Consider the following 17,849-nt stretch of genomic DNA (forward strand, 5'->3'; position numbering starts at 1 on the left):
CGGGGCAGGTTGGGGTCACTAAGCATGGGGGTCTGCACACTCCTTTTTCTAAAGAGGGGTCAGCGCTCTGCATGTGGGGCGATGTGCGTGTTTGCATTCGAAGAATACTAAGAATGTGAGATCCAGGCCTGGTGTTTAATCCCATGCAAAATCCCAGTCGGCCAACAGTCCGTTGTCAGTGGGAGCGCGTCTGCGATGAGGATCAGCCGAGTTGATTGACTCGTTTGTGGCTGCCGGGTAAATTTTGCATTTGGGATTTTGCTTTTAGGATCGCAGGATGTCAGTACCTGCCTTAGATGTCCTCTTTCGGTGATCAAAAAAAAAAAAAAAAAAAAAAAGAAAAGAATCTGAACCCGTCATACTTCGTTTCAAGGTAACTCCAACGGGCAACGTTCCAGCTCGTCCATGCGGCATCACTGACATCTCTTGATTTATTGCCTTCTGATGGGACATGAGGTCATCACGATTCATCCCGTGGCCAGTAATCGCTGCGTGTAATCTTCATTAATCTGTGATGTCAATCCCAGCTTTTAGTTTTACTAGGGCTGAGTCTACACTATCCCGGCGAGGGCAAGGCACCAACCCATCTCTGCTGGATGCAAAGACCAGCGTTTTTTTCCTTTTTTTTGCGGTACCCCTTGGCCACTACTCTGTGACTCGCTCCGAATGAAGAGAAAACACCGCAGTTCTTTGGCATAATTGAAACAGTGGTGTCTAAAAAAAAAATGGGGGGGGGGGGGGATCAGTCTTGTGACGTTGTGGTCATGGGCTGCGGTGCATCTTTATTTTAGAATTAGCCATTAAGATGAACTGATGGCAACTAGATTAATAATACAAATGGATATTTAATATTTGGGCTCTTTTTACCACTCGCGAATGACAACATTGATACGGAAACGGCCTTCACTCAACCGGTCTCATTTTGGGGATCGACGTTGCAAATGTGGCCTTAATTACCCATTTCCATGTAACTTCAAGCATAAACGAGCATGCTTTATATCAGACAATAAGGTGGTGAAAAGCCACGAAAGAAAACCCAAAATGGGAGCGGCATGACTGAAGAATTCCCTTCCTTTACATAATGGTAGAAAATGAATGGCATTTGCGGTCACAGGTTGCTTGCAAGACTGCCAAGAGAGGTTAGAGTGAAGGCAAGGCATTTGGCTGGCGAGCGTACACCGGCTGTGCGCGTGCACACGCACACATGCGCGCATGCACGCACGCTAATACGCGAGGACGCACGGCCCATTGAGCAGGCTGCTATGATGCCAACACGGTCATTAGCCATGCACTTCCAATTCAACACACTCTGGCGCTAATTAGCCAGCGGGATCAAGGACGATGCAACATGAAGAATAAACGGCACACGACGAACGCTTATACGTGACTTACTGTCAGACAGACCTAGCTGACATTCTGTATTTTATTTCATATTTTTTAACAAGAAATTTTCCCCAAAGTAAAACCGAACTAATAACCGCCGTACCTTTCAATGGGTTTACTCGACGCTGACCGTTTTAATTAAGACTGCATGATTCTGGAGTAGCACATGGAGTCGTAAATAAAATATGGTCACATTAGCTTTGTGCGTGCGTTCTTGGCTATTGGACCATGACTCCCTCGTAGGTGGCTCATTTGCCTGAAGGCATTGAAGAGTTGCCACAGCGATGGGCATGCTTCGCAAACATTACCAAGCTAATTCATGAGGCATAGTAACGGTGGGGGGGGGGGGGGGGGGGGGGGGGGGGGTTGGCTTGAGCACAATGCCGCACCACTTCCATTCAAGAGCCATTAGCATTTCAAACGGGTTCAGCAGTACAGTGACGAGTTAACTGCCCATGTAATGACACGCATTCATTACCTCCACAAGGAGCCCGTGGCACCTGTACACCAGTTACCAAGTGGCCGCCGGGGTCGCGCTAACGCATTGAGAATGTGTAAACAAATTGGTTCACGGTGACAACGAAATGTAGGGAAAACGATTTACAGACGGCGGGGTTGGTGCAACGTTGACATGCAGAGAAGAGGAAGAAAAAGAAGAAGCCGGAGCTCACACAGCAGCGTGTAGAACGTCGCATGTCACAACCCTTGCAGTGCCGCCACAATGCTGCTTTAATAGCTCCACAAAGGCAGCCAGCGGCCTCACAAAAAGCATACTGTAGACTTGCCCTGGCGGGTAAGCCCCACCCACCCAGCTTAGGAAGTTTATTTCTGTTGTACAAGTTTCCATGACAGCTCATAACCACTTTGAATGGTGGTTTACACATTCAAAACAAAGGCAACCCGAGTGGCGGTCGGGCACCGACCTGGGCAGGTTGGATTTCCATACGACGATGCTTCTGGATAGTTAACAACCATTTTATTTTGGAATAGCTGCTCGAGAGCATGCAGACACAGGGTGGGGGGCACTTCCGTGAATTGATGTATAATTAGATGCTGACATTTAATGAAAAGCCTCGACTGGTGATGGATGCATTGGTCACAATTGATATGAACAGTCGCTGAACTCAAAGGCCAAATTTATGTTCCAAGCCTACACTATCACACTTTTCTTTGAACATGGGAAGACAATTTGAATGCGCTCCAAATAAAAATGTGACCTGCATTTAGTGCACAATGAGAGAGAAGGAAGAGTAGCAGAGGCAATTTTGGTGGCCCAAGGAAGTAACAGTGATTAGTTTCCGAGAAGTGCGAAATGAGACACTAAAAGTGACGAAGAATGGCCACGCAGTTGGTCATGATGGCATAGCCGTGGAGGCATCTCGGAAAGGGTGGCTATGGAGTTTTTGACCAGGGTGTTTATGAGAATTTTGAGGGTAAGAAGATGCCCGAGGAATGGTGCAAACTGTGCAGAGTTGTCATGACTATCGAGGAGTAAAGTGGAGTTGAGGGAAAGAATAGAGATATGCCAGACTCGGGACAGGAGTGAGAATTTGTGAGCAAAGGTAAGGTTTTATGCCTCGGAAGAGTAGAAGAATCAAACGTTAAAGGTACGACAATGTGCGTGAGTGAGACACGTGGGGGAGGAAGAATGCGACAGGGAAAAGAGAGACGCAAAGTGTGGAGGACTTGAAATACTTGGCCAGTCCAGAGCAATGGAGCGTAGCAAGGACGTGATGAAACTGATCGAAGCATTGCAGAGGATAAAGAATAGTCCAATAAGCATTGTCTAATATCTGTCTACATATGTCGTTCCACCATTTGTGATCAATTTTCCATTGCTTAAAAGGTTCTAAAACCGCCACCGTCAACACCAAGATCCGTTTTTGTTAGCATTAAGCTAAGCGGAGTTTCCTTTAGTGAAGTTATGTGGTTGTTTTAAAATGCATACAAGCATGTCATTCTCTTTGTTTGATGTTTGGTTTGACTTTTAACTTCAACTGGGAGTGGCATTATACACTCTTGGAGCGTGTTTTTTGATTAATTGTTCAATAACTACTGCTTATTGTGAAGGGAGTTGAATTCACTTCCATTCGACAGCGCTCGTATCCAATCAAAGAAACTTAAATAAAAGGTGAGTTACTTTGCACACAATAGCCCTTGGACCAAAAAGGAGGATGGGGGGGGAGTGGGTGGGGGGCAGACACCACAGCGAGCAAAGATAATTGTTTACCGGCAGGCCTATGTAGCCGTCTCCTAGCAACAGCTTTTGACAAGCGCTGCGTCAGGTGTGGTTGAACCACGGCCGCCTCCGTCGGCGTGTCATCTATGCGCTTAACAGGCCAGCGCGGAAGAAAGCGGAGGTGACTTTCAGTACTCCAAGTGTTCAACTGAAAGCACTACTGCGGTTTTTGTCCAACTTCTGCGCAATGTTCAACGTGGTGTGGTGCATAATGCTATGCTTGTGAGAGGAAGCTTTCCATCTCACAAAAGTGAGGAATACAACAACACAGCGTGTTGTAAAAAAAATCTAAAACGCCCAACAATTGGACCCACCATTTCATGGTGGCTGCAGATTTGTTCAGGTGAAAGGCCAGAAGATACTTTGTGTGTGCGTGAATCACAGAAAACAGTTAAGAGGCGTCTAACATCAGCCGAATTTCAGCAAGTAGTCAAAAGTTTACTCTGTGTTTTCCGCAGATCCCACTTTAAAAACCACACGCACGGCTGGCTGCACTTGACTGCATCTGCTTGAAAGTGCACGCCGCATGCATTTGACGGACACGTGGCTCAAGGAGGGAGCCAAACCCATTCAAATAGTTTGGGTTGTCTCCAGTAAAGGCAGTCTCACACAGGTCTGTGCAGATTAGCACATGGTTTTAATACACGTCGGCCGATTCCTCTTCTGACACGGTCACGTTCGTGAATCAAAGTTTTCATCCAGGTTAAAAAAAAGCAAGATGAAAAGTAAGCTCCACATCCAGAAGGTTCTTTAAAGTGAGGATGAAGACAGCCCAAATGCGGCATGAACATCCCGTTGGCCGACCGACCGGCTGCTTGATTGACAATCTACACAGAGGCGCAAAATCCATACCATGTCTAAAAGCTTTCATGTAGTTCCTTTTGTTCCCACTTTCCAATGGCATGTTACTTAATAAAATGAGTGAATTTTACCATGTGTATTTTATTTTAATAATCACATAAAACAGGTTTGCACATGTCCCTAAAATTGCTGTCCACCCTGTCATCATGGGGTAACTGCCCTTTTAAAAAACCCTCTGAAGTTGTCAGTGACAATATTTCATGCCAGCATTGTCTTTTTTTGTTGTGGAGGGGGAAAAAAAAGAAGATATATCTGCACTGAATAAAGTTGCTAAGCGAAAGTCCAATATGTTGTTCATGAAATGCTAACATCCGCCAAAAAAATCCACCCTGTCATTGTCAGCCCCATAACAAAATCAACACAGACAGCCGCCGAGAAAGAAAATTTTTTTTTGAAAGTTTTACTAACATGAATTCCTCCCCTTAGTACAACGAATTTGACGTTCAAAGGAAAATCTCAACTTCTGGGGGAGAGATGGCGAAACCACAAAGGCATCCTAGGGTGAAATTGACTTCAAACAAGCAAGAAGGAACACACAAGCAAAGGCTCCATAGCTCACTTGCGACCAGAACATGTGCAAGTGTTATGGAAAATGGATGGAATCCATTTTAGCAGGCTGGCATACCAAACATTTGGCGGACCACTTGTTGCTAGGCAGAATTCAGAGGGTTCAATCATGCATGCCCCAAAGGATCATTAATATAAGCCACACCCATTGGGCTGATTGAACAGCGACGAAGGGGCAGAAGACACTAAGTTAAAAACAAATAATAAAATTAGCTTTATGATTATAAAACAATTAAAACAAATGTCACAAATTAACCTCTGCTCTCTAGTAAATATAAAATTACAGTTGCGTATACAAATGGTTGCGTAACTACTTGTGAAAATGTGACTATGAGAAAGCAGTTCTGAATTTTGCTGAATTGCAAAGTCGTAATTCATCTAACTTGCATAATAATCACCTGCACACCTTAGGCCCTTTTCCAATGTACCAGTTCTACTCCGCAAAATTTTGCAAGTGGTTCGCAGCGCCATCGGCGCATATTAAATTGTAAATATGGTAAAGCATTGCTGTAAAACACAATATATGTGTACCATATATACTGTATTTTTATGTCTTGGCGGCGGCGAGCCGTCTCCTGCTGTCTTAAACCCGGAAACGAATTCTTGTCTGTGTGAAAGCTTCTGTGCATTTGACAGTCTGTAATTTGCCACTTCACATCATACAGCGCGCCGCAAAACCAGAGACCAGACTCGCCACTCGTGAAATCTTACGGCAGAACCCCGCATATTGTGAGCGCAGTGGAAACTGCACAGAACAGTTGACCCAAGCCCAATCCCACCCAATTTGATTGGTGCCTGTTTGTAATGGAGAAGCAAACAGCGGCCAGGCCAGGCCAGGCCAAGCAAGGCCGAGGCGGTGCAAGGCCAGGCAGTTTTGGAACCTGTAATGGAAACGTTTTTTTTTATGGCCACAACTTGGCAGCTAGTGGTGCCGCTTTAAAGCATCAGCCAGACGACAATGTCTGAAATGCTGTCATGTAATAGCCAAAGGGTAAGCAAAGCTGCATTGAGTTTTGTTGGCTGAGCAGATTGGCACGAGTTAACATTAGCTCCTGATAAACGGCACATAGTCGATTGCTTAGTGAGGTGGTCGACGCAGAGGGGGTGTTTGAGTGTGGCGAGGTGTTGACTGGATGAGTGCCAGATAGCAGAATCCTCACACTCATAGAAGTTTAAGAAGTGCTGCCTCCACAAGTGAAAATGCTTGTATTATCTATAGGGGCGTTTGCTTAACATTTGGGGATTTACTTCCACAGCTGAAGCTACGTGCATCATTCAAAATCAGAGTAAAGTATATCTATTCCTGGTTGTCATGGTACCAAAAGACAAGCGGCATGCCATTGGTTGGCAGAATCACGAGAATAAAACGCATTTCTAAATAAATAAGTGCATCTGTAAGATGGCATCATTTGAATTTTTTTTTTTTTTTTTTAAAAGCCTGATGATGTCACAAGGAGAAGCCAGGCGTCCAATGTGTGAAATGGGCTGTTAGCCAGATGACACGGCCGATGGTACACTGCATCTTTGTTTCCACGGTGTGCAAAGTGACAACGCCGCATCGCAAGAATGACCTTCCCGGGCTTGTTGTGACATCTGCCAGTGGAACAGTGCAGCGCTATCAGTCAGGACCACTTCACAGATCAAACCAAGAATAAACCTCGTCCCCTCTGACTTGAGGTGTCAGGCGCTGCCCCAAATCAAAACAACCTTTGGAGTTTTATCGTTTGTTCACTGTAAAATATATCCACTTGGCACCAAAGTATGTTTAAACAGGTTTTGTTGCCATTTTCGGTTTGGAAACCGCAATCAAAATCAATCAACCTGTCAATATTCTGCCAGTAATTGTGTAAGCTAATTGATTGATTAATCTTCACGAAAAAATCTTGACAGACTGACACGTCCCAAGTCCAAAATATGAATAATAAATGAATTTCCAAGGAACCAAATGTGCCAATAGGTTGTACTTTCCAACCAAAGCAGATTTATTAACACAAAAGACATCAAAACATCAAGAAAAGTCCTAACATCTACCCGTGTAGCTTCATAGATGTGCGCATCGTCCCCTGATAGCCACAAAAAGTGGGGAAGTCAGACTGGGATAATTAAAGCACGCACATCTCATTCGCCTGCCCAAATCATCATCGACCAACCTTCAATAGTGGGACACGCTTAATTGCCTTGGAGGGGCCACCTGGCACCCACAGCAGGGGGGGAAGCGGTGGGATGCACGAGGGGGAAACTCCAAACCAAAGCCCCACTCACAGCATATTATCATCTCGTGGCCCATGAAAGCTTTGAGGACAGAAGACCGCACCAGACTCCAGCAGGAAGTTGCTCAAGACACAGACTAGAAAGGCACCGTGTGAGACAACCACAATATAGGACACCGGCTATTCTCCAATTGTTTGCGAAATGGTATGCTGTGCACAGAGGAATCATAAAAGCGGTTCAACTCAAACCAAGTCAAGCCAGCTCAAAAGGAAAGGGTAAAAATATCAGCGCAGCCATTCGCCGCACCAGCGTCTTCTTCAGGGTCTGCACATTAAAGCATGCACCACCCCGTCCAATTAGCCCGGGTTGGCCTTGGCAGGTGCTTAGTGGCGCACTGGAATCAAGCCAAACCTCAGACAGTCTATCAGGGCCACTCTCCAAGTGACAGCCCAGGTGATGGTGCTACCGAGCACCGTGCCTGCAACAGGATTTTTGGAAGCCATTTCGCAAAAATAATCGTGCATGCTAGAAGAGCGCTTTTGATGCTCGCCCCAAAAAAAACAAAACCAAAACACAACAGTCATCTAATGTGGTTGACACACATATCAATCCAGCTGCACCTGAACATTTTTTGCCCCTTCCAATCAAAGTCATCAAACGCTCGCTTACTTCATGTCGCGAGAATTGGCAACCGCAATATTGCTAGCAGATAACGGCTAACCTAGCTACTACTATTTCTTCTTCCGCAATTAATACGACAACTACTGCTATAACAAATACTACTATTACTACTTTGTCCGGGTTTTATTTTTCCGCAATTTGGATAATTTGTGGCACAAAGCTGCCCCTCACAGGTTAGTCTCGGTACTACAACAGAGCTCAAGTTTTGGAGAGGAGACTCAAATGTCAGTGGAGACATGGCTATATGCAGTGTGCTGGTCTTCTCAAGTTCACCACACGATAAAAGCACACGTGATTTCTTTTTTTTTTTCTTCCCCCTCATCATGTGGGGGGTCGCTGATATTTTTTAAAAAACTCGTAGCCGGCTTTATGGGCAAATGTGGCGGCGGTATGCAAGACTGCCGAAAGAATTTGAATCCCGTTGATGAGAAAAACTACATTCATTTGCTCTGAGCACGAAGCTTGCCACTGCAAAGCCAGTTTTCTTCAATGACACGTTAACTATTAACTTTCATCTTTCATAATTGCCGCTGTAGCGGTGTGCAAGAATGCTGGCGCACTGACAGTACGAATTCAAGGACACGAACTTGAAGCATTCCATATCATGAATCATCTTTCCAGACAGGAAGTAGACATGTTAACCTGCAGGCTGAACTGGAGCTAAATCAATGACTTACCGGCCATGCGAATCGGAACGGGATGACAATCTTGCCAGCGTCGTCGATTTTGTTCTTTGCGCTCTGAAAGTTCAACATATTTCCACCGAGAACTTGCGTAGATCCAGCTCCAAAGGTGCAGGCCCCCCCAGTGGTGATGTCCACCTGATACTCCTTGAGGCACACCTTGAAGTAAGTGTCACACTCATCCTCCACACAGCGCAGATCCTCATGGGAGCTCCTGGAGCCGTCGCAACACTCCCCGCTCGCCAACTCGCCGTTCACATTCTCAACCGAGATCAGCTGCAGCTCGAAATAGCCTGTTGACTGGGACGCCTAGAAACAACGTTTCAGAAATGCCCACAATTACATGAGAGCTAACACTCAAAAAGGCAGACGATAATGCTGCCTTTGAATTGACACAGTCGAGTGAGCAATTGCTTTATTGTGTTTGTAGTTTGCAGTGATGCAGAACTGCACACTAAAAATCCCGCTTCGAGTATTTTGACTGCTTGAAGCTAGCTTTACACTGCAGAGATCATATGACACAATTCTGCACATAAATGGAAAAAAAACCCCATCTATCTTTAAATTGTATTCAAGCATAAGGGCGTGGTTCGTTTGATTTACAGAATATATTTTAGAAAAATCTGAAATCAGAATTAAATCGGAATGGGGCATTTGGGCCTGCAACGTGAATGCAGCGTTGATGAGTTACATTACAGTTAAAATGTGTTTAAAAAAAAACATAGCGCTCCTCAATTTGGTTGAGTGCACTTCCGAAACACCGCAAATTCCAACCACAAAATAGACAAGAACGGCCGTCACGCGCCTACTTGTAATCGTTGACGCGGGGGTGGGGGGGGGGGGGGGGTTGTGTTGTACGGCAGACGTCACACTACGAAAGTTAATCGGCGATGGGGGCGGGCGAACATCAGGCGGTTCGACCGGCCCGTAAAAATCAACACATCATTTTCCCCGAAATTCCCGATTTGCCCTGCATCTATACATAGACATCGATGTCAAAATGAAACGTGCAATTACAATGCATAACCGAATGATTTTTTTTTTCCAACCAAATTGTAAATATTTAACTGTAAATGCGCCCAGCTGCAACATCATGACCACCGATCATTATCCTGATATTGTGCAAGTGGTCATCACGCGTGTGGGGGGGCTTGTGCATCCTCCATGATGAGGCATGGCAAAAAAAAAAAAAATCTAAAGTGGGGCGTGAGCGTTTTGGAGGTTCCTGGTGCAAATTGTTTTGCTGCAGCGGCCAATTGGTGCAATTGACAAGTCGCTTGGGCCCCGAACATCAACGAAACCAACCGCGGGCGTTAATTGATGGCGATAAAAGGTCGGGGAGGGGTTAAGGCGAACAAGTAATTAATCCCTGCTACGCGAGTCCCGTAGAGGCGGCGTGATTTTTGAGGCGCCGCTAATGACGTCTACGTAATTGAATGATCGATTAAATGTGACGCAAAGAATCTCCAAATCAGCCCTCGTCCACCAACTTTTGAACAAGGGTGATTAAAAGCGTGGCGTGCGTCGGTGTGCGTGCGTCGATGCTAAAATGGATATTTTATTGTTACAAACGAAGCGGAGAAGCGTCTTACCTTGGCCCATAACGTCAACAGCAGGCACACTATTAGGAAGCGATGTCTAATCCTGGTGCGAGTCCACATGCCTCCGATTAATTAGAGTCCCATAGGAGGGAGGGGGCTCGGAGAGCGCAGACAAACAGCCGCAGAGCCGGCGACCAGCAGCTCCGACCCTCCTGACATGCAACAATAACAAAAACAAGCTCCTTAAAAAAAAATACGAATTCAAAAAAAAAAATCCCCCCCCTGCTCAAAAAAAACCTAACAAACAAAAAAAACAAAACAGGCGTGACTCGGTCTCACCGCGCCGGGCGGATCACGCGTGCGCACGGGGCGGGCAGGCTGCAGCGTGCTGGTGATGGTCCACGCACAACATTCACACGAGTGGGCTCCGTTCCCCTCCGTCTGAGCTGTCTCCACAAGGCGAACTGACTGAGACGCCTGTCAGAGCCACGAGCCCGAGGAGAGGACGTCGGCTTTGAGTGACAGCTGCGTCAACCTCTCAGCGCTTGGCCACGGGGCAGCCTGACAGCCAACCGGATTAGTGGGCGGACATTAGTGGGGAATAACCCCCCCCCCCCCCCAGACCCCCACCATACCAACCGCCCACCAATCCTACTCTTCCTCCCCCTAAAAACTTGAATTTTTAAGAGCTTCCCATTAAGCCTCCTGAGCACAAAAACAAGTGTTTCATCTCGAGTATTTATTGTTGGATCTAAGTAGTGTTTGAGAGGTGCATGGTGTCATATATAAACTAAAAAAAAGAGGAATAATTTAACCCTTTCATACTGTCAATGCACACATAGTAATAAAGAGATGTCTTTTTCTCTTTTTTTTTTTAGATGGTAGCATCTGCATGCTCTGGCCTGCCTCTGAGGAGTTTGCATGTTCTCCCCGTGCTTGTGTGGATCTTTCTCCGAGCCCTCTGCTTTCCTCCTAAATTCCAAAAACATGCATATTAGGTTCAATGTGAGACCAACATTTGTCCTTAAGTGCATGTGTGAATGTGGAATGGGTTTTTTTTTTTTGTCTCTATCAGGGATGTGCAACAGGCAGCCTGCTACCACACTCTCAGGGGCAGGCCCTTTGATAAAAATTTTCCCCCAAAACAAATGGGGGCAGAACGTTTGAATTGCTATTAAAAAAAACAATTAAAGTGCGGTTCTTTTGTTGTTTGCTTCAAACTTTATATTCTTGGATTAAGATATTGGATCTTTTATACTGTACATGCATTGAGAAAGTATCATGAGAAATAAAACCTCTGAAGAGCACACATTTTGCAGGTATTTTGACCATATCTAAAGTGGCATTTTGACATACGTCTATTAGGAAGTGTGGCATAGAATGACAATTTTGAACATTTGTTCATATTTGTGTATTTTAGAAAAAGGCAGTGGGCATGGGTCGATATACAAACTGTGTCCCAAAAATTGACCAGGGGCCAATTGCAGTTTGCTGCACATTGGACTGCACTAAAGCATCGCAATTAAAAGCATGACATGAAAAAGTAAAAATGTTGAATGTTGGTAAAAAAAAAAAGTAAGAAAATTGGAATGTTACAAGATATCCCAGTTTTATTAAAAAGAAATGTTTCGTGTTGAATGATATCGCGCAATTTTCAATTGAAAAAAAAATCCCTCTATTTTTTAAGATTGGTTTTCTGTTTGAATTATTAAGTCTTGAAGAGTTAGCTTGGAGAGCGGCTGAAATCCATTTGAGAGCCGCTAAACTGCCTTTCATTGATGATTGTTGTTTGACAATAAATGATTTTCTTTGAGATGACATTACAGGAGACACGTTGCTATGGCTATGTTCGTTTGTTGTCTTTTTTTTTTCATTATAAATTTCTAGAATGACCACTCCACCCCCAACCAAAATACAGCTTTGGCATAATGCCTAAAATATATATGAAAAAAATATTCCAACTATCTTTATGAATGCCCGGTTATTATGGTTATTATTATTATTATTATTATTAAGATGGGAAATAATTACAAACGTGTTGTTTGGCTCGTTCAAAAATTTTTTGTTATTTAAGACTTGTTATCAAAAGTGAAGCAGCCCCAGTTTACAGAGGTCCTCCCCTCAAACCAAGCCTCGATTGCATCAGTTTTAGAGCGCCCTCTACTGTTTGCACTCAACCGCTTTCAAGCCTGAGAATGTGACCTGAAGGAGCAACACACATTTAGCTCACATCCCCCATATGACAAAGTTTCTATCTGTCACGATGCAATTTGCAGCACATTAAAATCAACCTCTTGTTTTATAGTATCCATACTTTTATCCAGATTTTTATTTTAGGACATTTGCATTGCCTTGAAAGCATGGACAGGTGAGGCGACCCATGAAGTGATGACAGATGGCGAACGGTGATTTGAGAAGGGGCGTAACTCAAGGGATTTTGCATGGGATTGAGCTCGCATATAGATTCCTAAAAAAAAAAAGATCTATGCGGATACCTTTGAATTTTCCGTTTCCGAGCGTAAATGCAGGAGCCTCCAAAGTAGTACGGTAACAATATTAATATTGTGTGTTGTGGAATACCCATTACGCAGAAAAATGCACCTGTTTTGAGCTATCTCGGGAATCGGCCACTTTGCCACTTGCTGTCAAACTGAAAATGACATCACAGCTGGTCAGGGCTCAGGGAACTGTTCTATTTGTCACTCCCAGTTCAAGTTTACTGAAAAACTGACACGGTACATAGGTGATGTGAGACCCCCCTCTCCCCGCACCCTCCCTGCCCCAAAGCGGTGTCTCATCCCCACTGGCTGGCTGCCAGACGGTCCGATAGGCCTTTGAAGGAGGCAGCCGATAGACTGACCTGCTGCAGCCGCTTTGACTGGAACGTTTCACACACAGCCACAAGTGCACCGGAGTGCCTTAAGTTGTGTCACACCTGGCTTTGAGTGTTGAAGGAACAATGTGGGTGTGCCTTTCATGGCTCCCACTGAAATATGTCATGGACAGATCGCTTTTCATTCATTTGCCATACGGCCATTCATCCGGTTTTTGAAAGGCCCGTTTTTGAAACGTGCATTGAGGGATTGTTGTAGTGCACTCAAGGGAGTCCCCTTCAATGCCGTGGTGGCAACACGTACACTAATGCTAACGCAACCTGAAAGGTATCCTGGCTGGTCCATCGATATCTCACACATAGAGCGGTAAAGTAGGTGATAGGGTGGCTTCACGGCAATGACAGCCACGCTATTCTTATTACAATACTGATTCTAAAAGTGACCATAAGTCGCAGCATGCCAAAATGCATCGTTATAGTAGTAAATATTTGTATAAAAACACTTTTACACCATGAAAAGAAAAAAGCAATTCTGTGGTAAATGAGCGTGCCTTCTTTTGCCACATGATGACATATTCTCATGCCAATGCGTAAACTAGTTCGCTGCATACTGTTCGTAACCTCAAAACGGCGTGTGCCAGGACCGCCTGAAATATCTTTGAGCCAGCATTCCAACGCAGCAATATGGAGAAATCCATTTTCACAGCAGTCATTTTGACACCAGAGCAATTCGCAGTGAGCAGCAAACATCGAAAGACAAAAACGCTGATTTCCGTTTAGCTTTGTAGAGTGATGGCACACGGGCCAATGAAGCCACGAATGTTGGGGTGGATTTAAATCAATGTCCACAAACAGGATTTTTGTGTGTGTGTGTGTTTTGTTTTGTTTTTTTACCGGATGAGTCACTTTCGCATTCAAGCCACCCCTGCAGAAGCTCAATAGCACGTCCCATCTTTCCAACATTGTCTGTGAACCAGGAAGTAGCCTGCAAACAAACGGGGAGCCAAGGAAACACAGAAACACAGCACAAAAATGACATTCACTTTTGCCACGTTTGCTGTTAGAAGTGGACAGTCCGGCCATTACAGAAGTGGCAATACTGTAAACAAACAAACAAACAAAAAAAAGACTGGTAAAAATTGAAGTACAGTACATACTTAGCTCTTTCGTTGAAGTACAACGAGACTGTGGCTTTTTTGGAGCAGTTACTTGTGCAGGTGCAAACTCTCGCTCCTCAAATGTGGCTTGCACGGCAATTGTTTTTCCCAATAAAAACAAAAAAAATCAAATTTGCAGTGATGCATTCGAGACAAATGCAGCTTGTGGTAAACTGCTATCCCAGGCAGGTTTGTCACAACCGTCGATTAGCAGCGAGCTCGCTGTGCTTAGAGCTAACAGTTCAAACGCGACCACAAACAATCCCAACAGTCACATAATCAACAGCATTTAAAGGGTTTAACTATGAAGCAATCTATGTCATCACAAAAACAATTTGAGCAAAAAAACAAAAAAAATCTGTAAGCTTGTATAACTGTTTTTTTCATGAAGCACAAAACGGTGCATGTGCAAGGTGAAACAGGTGATTCCTAAAAGTGCATGTGCCTTCGATTGAATTTCTATTTGTTGAGCGATGGAGCTGCTATCTCACAACGCAGTAAAATAATGTTGTTGTTTTTTTTGTGTTTTTTTTAACACATTACAGCCCAAGTGTGAATGCCTGTTTCACAGCACTCACCATAAACATGTTCAATTCAAACATACAAAAGAAAAATCTGAACTGTAATTCTATAGCAGTAAGATCTATCAAAGTGTGCTGTGCACCTACAGTTTTTCCTGTGTGTGCGTGCGTGTGCGTGTGTGTGTGTGTGTGTGTGTGTGTGTGGTGAGGGGGGGGGGTTGCCAGCCACCACTGGGGAGGTGAATTGGATTTCTTCTCTCATCCATTTTTCATGGCTTTCCTCTTTTCAGATCTCAGTGTGTGTATGTATACGAGAGATGGAGCCCATTCTCTTTTATCTATCTTTTGGGGACTCGCTTGGCTGTGTGTGTGCGTGTGTGTGTGCGCGTCTGGTGGAGTGATTTGCTCGCAACATGGCTTCTTTGTTGATGATTTGGTGTTGGATTAGTTTTAGTGGAGAATACCAGTCATCTGAAAGGCAAAAAAAAAAAAAGTGTGATGACTTGAATGTGGGCGGCCCGGTAGTCCAGTGGTTAGCACGTCGGCTTCACAGTGCAGAGGTACCGGGTTCGATTCCAGCTCCGGCCTCCCTGTGTGGAGTTTGCATGTTCTCCCCGGGCCTGCGTGGGTTTTCTCCGGGTACTCCGGTTTCCTCCCACATTCCAAAAACATGCATGGCAGGCTGATTGGACGCTCTAAATTGTCCCTAGGTGTGAGTGTGGGCGTGGATGGTTGTTCGTCTCTGTGTGCCCTGCGATTGGCTGGCGACTGATTCAGGGTGTCCCCCGCCTACTGCCCGGAGATGGCTGGGATAGGCTCCAGCACCCCCCGCGACCCTGGTGAGGATCAAGCGGTTCGGATAATGGAATGGATGGACTTGAATCTGAAAAAGAGCTTATTCTCCCTGTGGGTGAATTCAACTTTGAATAATAAATGGCCTTGAGTGGTGACCTCAGGGTTGTAGGTTTCAGCATCATTGATATATGTTTCCTGGCCAACACCACCCTTCCCCTCTTTAGTACAATAGCGTGGACGGCAAAACGGTGGTGTGAAAGAATGAAATAATAGAGTGGCTTTGTTTTGTAATTTGATGTTTTTTTTCCCCCCTCCTTTCCTTCCGCTTTGCTGTATTGTTATATTGTTTCTTCTGTACTTTTTATTTTGTGAGGAGATTAACGCTTGACAATAAGGGGACTCTTACGAAGGGGTTTAAAACATATGATCTGTAGATAGGTCAACGGTGGCATTCAAAGCGCTTGAAAGTCAGTGTAACCGTACAATAAACAGATATAGTCTTTCAATCTGGCTCTCGACTTTTTCTCTTGTTCTTTGCATCAAATTAACTAAAAAAAATGTTTCGTGTATATGGCTAGCTGCCTCATCTGTATACAGGCTTTGACAGAACATTCCTTCGAATGGTAGCGCCTTGAGTGAATGGGGAAGACATGATAGTACCTTATTTTGACAGTTTCACAACAACTCGACATGCCAACCTTCCGTTGTCTCTCTTCTTACACCGAGTTGCTACACTAACAGAAAAGTAAGCTGATTCATTTCTTTTGATTTTTAAATTATCTAAAAAATAATAAAATGTCAATGCAGAGGGATCTCAGCCTGACTATACATTTTGACAGAACTGTCCTCTACTATGTACAGAACGGTAATAAAGGCAACTAAATAAAGTGAACCTGATGTATACCGTTATCATTTATTTTTGGTATCCCGCAAGTGTCAGCTCCAGGTACCCTACACTTTTCATTGATTCAAATGTTACTTTTTTTTAAAATCATATTTGCTCATCTGCCCACATTGATCTGACCTAGCCTTTAATGCGAATGTATTCGTTGCAATGTTTTCGCAAATGAAGAACCCGGTGTGTCACTGACTTGAGTTGACTGCCCTTTTCTTTTGGTTCCCATGGTTGACTGAGCTATCAAGTGTGTGGAAATGGCACTTCCGCTGAGATAAGAGGAGACATGCAGTCATTGACACACAACGGTATCTTATTCATACCCTCATGTTCTGCTCCGCTGGTGGTACTGTATGCATTTGTTTGCCGTCATGCAGAAAGCTCAGATTTCATTCAGCGTCTACCAGCCAGACAGTCAGCCAGCAAGCCTGTGTGAAATGTCGCTGTTCAAAGAGGAAGACTTTCTCAAACAAACGGGAAATGCATATTTGCATGCTATTAACTTTGCAGCCCTACCCATAGACAAACATGTTAGCCAGTTAAGCAAGTAGATGACAATAATGCCATTCAAAATATCTCGCATGATACACTGGAACGGATTTCTCACACGAGATGGAGGATGACAGCAGGCACCCTTCTTGCGAGCCTTATAAACTGATCGGACATTTGGAACATGTGCAATAAATTACATTCACCGAATGGCGATGTGTGTGTGCGATGGGGTTAAATGTCCAAATATTGGAGACGGCACACAGCGATGTCTTGAATTTGTCCTGATTTTTGAGCCTCAACGATGAGATATCAGCCATTTTGAGCGCGGATGATGTGGATAATGAGGAAGTACAGGACTTTGCCGAACTTTCCCCGACAGTCTGAACATCACTGATAAGACCATCGGCTTCCACATGTGGAGGCATGTAAAGAGACGGCCCTGCAGCCCGTGCCATCAGCCCCTTCAGGTAAGGGCTCTGGGCACTCGTAAATAACCCGATAAGCCACAGCAGACGCTGAGCGCAACTTGCTTACAGAAACTGAAGCAAAACCTCAAACGGCGGGTCAGCTTTGGTCGGTTTCAAAGCAGAAACAAGTTGTCGGCGTTCACCTCCGTCCTTATCTATGACTGGACCAGTCCCCTCACCCGCAGCTCTTCCTCAAAGCAAGATGCTAATCCATGAGGTCGCGACCCCTCTGCAAGAGAGAAAAACAGCATTTTTGCGATTAGGTGTGGAGAGATGAAAATGTCGATTACAATGCATAAATGGATTGTATTTAATGAGGGGAAAAAATGTATATGTGCTGCCAAAGCGTACCCGGAAATTGAAAGCTGAAAATGTTACAGTGAGCTTGTTTGGAAGTCACAGATGTTCCTCTTCCAACAGTTGGATAATAAAATTCTTGTCAAGAGGGTGAGTGCACAGGAGATATTAACAATCTCCTGCGCAACTATAACCTCTTCCACAGGGTTTGTTTTAGCCCAGGTGT

The 17,849-nt window shown here is 44.6% G+C and overlaps 1 protein-coding gene across 2 annotated transcripts in view; it reads right to left on the minus strand.

Moving 5' to 3' along the window:
• jag2b (jagged canonical Notch ligand 2b) overlaps window positions 1–10,614 on the minus strand; it is a 35,106-nt gene extending 24,492 nt beyond the window's left edge. The window contains exons 1-3 of one of the 2 annotated variants that reach the window (XM_086100280.1): window positions 10,506–10,612; window positions 10,218–10,378; window positions 8,620–8,934 (exon numbers count right to left, since the gene is read on the minus strand). In XM_086100280.1, coding sequence (XP_085956406.1) covers window positions 8,620–8,934; window positions 10,218–10,286 — 384 coding nt within the window. In that variant the 5' untranslated portion in view covers window positions 10,287–10,378; window positions 10,506–10,612. Of the gene's footprint in view, window positions 1–8,619; window positions 8,935–10,217 lie in introns of both variants that reach the window. The other variant, XM_086100281.1, reaches the window with a different exon arrangement.
• Between the last annotated feature and the right edge of the window lie 7,235 nt (window positions 10,615–17,849).

This window comes from Hippocampus guttulatus, chromosome 20, assembly GCF_054856545.1.
Source record: "Hippocampus guttulatus isolate MCC_2025c chromosome 20, RoL_Hgut_1.0, whole genome shotgun sequence".
Taxonomy (NCBI): Eukaryota; Metazoa; Chordata; class Actinopteri; order Syngnathiformes; family Syngnathidae; genus Hippocampus; species Hippocampus guttulatus.